The 3,459-nt window shown below is 37.6% G+C and overlaps 1 protein-coding gene across 1 annotated transcript; it reads left to right on the top strand.

Moving 5' to 3' along the window:
• Positions 1–590: 590 nt before the first annotated feature.
• LOC143062746 (uncharacterized) lies at positions 591–2,002 on the top strand. Its single transcript, XM_076234515.1, has one exon. The coding sequence runs from the start codon at positions 622–624 to the stop codon at positions 1,948–1,950; it is 1,329 nt and encodes a 442-aa protein (XP_076090630.1). The 5' UTR covers positions 591–621; the 3' UTR covers positions 1,951–2,002.
• Positions 2,003–3,459: the final 1,457 nt, after the last annotated feature.

Genomic DNA, 3,459 nt, shown 5'->3' with positions numbered 1-3,459 from the left:
TGAGAAAATTATAACCACTTGCTTCTATTATTCTATTTTATAATCATTTTGTAATCAATGCAAGTAGTGTCTCCTCCATGACAGTCTTGAACATTAAAACTATTTAATAAAATATTTAATGTTGGGTACAGGACTGTCAAACATGCAAAAATAATATACACACTGTCCACACTTTTTGGAATCTATGTCTAAACGATTGCCTTTTGCATTCGTATAAGAAACGACACAAGACAAAACAATAATCACTCAAGATTGTCATTACAAACAGAAAATAATAAAATTTGAAACCGCCTGCTCCCTGACTTCTAAAATTTGGTATCGTAATTTTGAGATTTAAATTAAAAATCATAACTCCTCTATCTTATATGCCTTCTCTGGTATAATAGTCAAATCAAACACACAGTCAGAACACAAATGTGTAAGGTTATGTGGGTCAGATTTATAAATATTGCTGTGAAACACACCTACTAAGATATCGGAATCATGGTAAACAGGAACTGACCGTCTTTTATTGGGACTGGTGTAAACAAAACAGGTGCCAGTGGAATTATCTTTGGTGACAAATCTGTATATAAATAAGTATACTAGTCGTGTACAAGTCATTACAAGATATATAACGAGATGGTACACATTATGGATCCTCTTGTCAAAATGGTTATGGCTTTGTTGTTTTTCGTATCGCTAGTAGAATCAATGGCTGTCAACGGTTTAAATCAACAAGTACAAAGGGATATTGCTGGCAGCGCTGGTGGACAAGCGCTGGATTTAGCATTTGTAATGGACTGCACTGGGAGCATGGGATCGTATATAGATACCGCCAGAAAACATATTCAGGCCATTGTTGACGAAATTGTAACTTCTTCTAACACCACCGTTCGCTTAGCATTGGTTGAGTATCGAGACCATCCTCCACAGGACAATACATTTGTTACAAAAACATATAATTTCACAGATTCCGTGTTCATGATGAAAATTTGGCTAAATGCTGCGCGCGCCACTGGAGGTGGGGATGGCCCCGAGGCAGTGGCCGAAGCTTTGTTTAAAGCCACGAAACTGTCATGGCGTCCCGAGGCTACCAAAATAACTGTTCTGATTTCTGATGCACCTCCCCATGGACTTGTTCCGTCGCAAGACAGTTCGTTCCCAAATGGATCACCTACTGGACACGATCCAATGAAGATAGTTCGTGACCTAGCTCAAATGGGTGTGACCTTATATGTTATTGGTTGTGAACCTGCTATACTTCCATATAAAGACTTTTTCATGGCACTTGACTATTTGGCCGGTGGGCAATACGTACCCCTGTCGAGACCAGAACTTCTGGTTGATGTTATAACAGGTGGCGCACAAGAAGAACTGTCAATTCAGAAATTCGAAAAGCTCGTCCAGGCTGAGTTCCAGAAAGCTATTGCAGCAGGAGGTACTGTTGATAAACAGAAAATTTCACAAACTGTATACAACGAGCTAGTTAATTCGGGAGCAACATCGACTCATTTGTTATTAAACAATGCAACGTTAGAAGGCACAACGGATGCCGCAAAACAAATAGCATCGGCTACATCTATGGCGGAAGTACGACTCCATTTCCATATGGCAACTGCAAAACCTTACACTTATCCAACATATGTTCCGGGACACGCCGCTCTTTATCCAACATATGCCCCAGGACACGCTTATCTTTCAGGGACGTTTGCACCTTATCCGCCAGGATATACGGGGAAGACTTTTCCACCAGATCTTCTACCGACTTTCGCACCACATATTACTCCAGGTCCAGGATACACATATCCACCTGGAGCATTAACAGGATCAGGAGGTTCCGGTACAGGCACAGGAGCGTTAACAGGGTCAGGAGGATCTGGTTCCGGTACCGGGGACACATATAGTGCTGTTCATTCGGGAATTAGTATCGACCAAGTCGACAGATTAGTACAGAAAGTTTTTGGTTGATTTCACATTAAACAGAGGACGTTTTATCGTGATTAAAGGATTATTGTATAAAGGAGTTCATAAATCATAATATATAATAGTAATAAGTTAAAACTCAGTATTATCTGCATTTTTAATTTTCCTAGATTTTACGGATAAATATCAGCTTTTATCGTCACTTTGTGTCTGTCGTCGTAAATTGTCCTAACAACTTCATAGAAAATTTATTGCTTTATTGAGGGATGCGTCTGTGAAAAACAAATTTGGTCGTTCCAAATGTGATTAGATGGTAATTTCATGACAGTTCCGTGATACGGTAGTTAGCTATATATAGTTGATTCCGACATGAGAATTCAATCACCACGTGTCAAAAATGTAGTTTCTGCAAGTCTTAAAAAAACACATAATTAGTTTCAAGATATGTTTTAACCTTTGCATTTTACACCATCACAAACTGAATCAAGAGTGATTGCATAGATCCAGAATGGCTGAATCAAAAGTCGTATTGGCTATTTAACCACGAAAGTGAGGTCAAGGTCAGGTGATACCTACTAGATCGATATATACACATTACCTTCATTACTACATACACCAAATACAGTTGACCTAAATTACTTATAGTATTTGAAAAGCATACCAAAACGCAAAAACTTAACATTGAATAAATGAACCATGAGGTCAAGGTCAGATAAAACCAGCCAGACTAATATGTAACCCCCTCACAATCATTCCAGGCATACACCACATATGGTTGACCTACTCTCGCTTAAAGCATCTGAGAAACGGACATATTAATTATGTTACTTTGACCTTGATCACTGATCCACGAAATGAGAACGAGGTCAGTCTGACGGAAATAAAGGCGTTGCATTATACCAAATAAGGTTTTCCTTTCTACTCATAAGTGAGATATTCACATGACATAAAATTCCATGTTTTTTCAAGCAGTCGCTGAACCATGAAAATGAGGTAAAGGACAATGGACATGTTCGTCACATAATAAAACTGAGAATGGAAAGAGGAATGTGTCGGAGACAACAACCTAACCAAAGAGAAGAAAACAGTCGGAGGCTACCTATGGTCGATCATCACAGCGAGAAAATCCCGCACCCGGAGACGGGTTTAAGCTTGCCCTTAAATTAACTAAAATAAAAAAAAAAACAGTTTACAAAGGCCAGAAGCTGCTTACTTGTGTCAGGCTCTAAAATGTTTTGTATTATATGTCTCTGATTTCATCATAGACGTACGGGAGAGAACATTCTGGTTAAAATATTAATAGAAGATCGGAAAACAGAAAGATAATATTATCAAAAGTATTTAATTCAATCGGAATCAAAGAAGTATATATATAAAAAGTATACTGTATCTATGTTTCTGAAGAAACTAACAATGATTGAAATCAGAATATTTTCAGAGTTGCAATTAAGAAATAAGTATTTTATATGACAAGATCGTCTGCTTTGGTATTTTTAATTATTCATTTGTAAAGGAAACATAAAAATTAAATCTAAATAAATTCTTGCATCCTAC

Source organism: Mytilus galloprovincialis, chromosome 1, assembly GCF_965363235.1.
Source record: "Mytilus galloprovincialis chromosome 1, xbMytGall1.hap1.1, whole genome shotgun sequence".
Lineage (NCBI taxonomy): Eukaryota > Metazoa > Mollusca > Bivalvia > Mytilida > Mytilidae > Mytilus > Mytilus galloprovincialis.
The sequence above is the reverse complement of the archived record's forward strand: the minus strand, read 5'-3'. Positions and strand labels throughout refer to the sequence as shown.

Excerpts from the sequence above, each read along its gene's own strand:
- LOC143062746 (XM_076234515.1), top strand. The coding sequence starts at position 622 with ATGGTACACATTATGGATCCTCTTGTCAAAATGGTTATGGCTTTGTTG.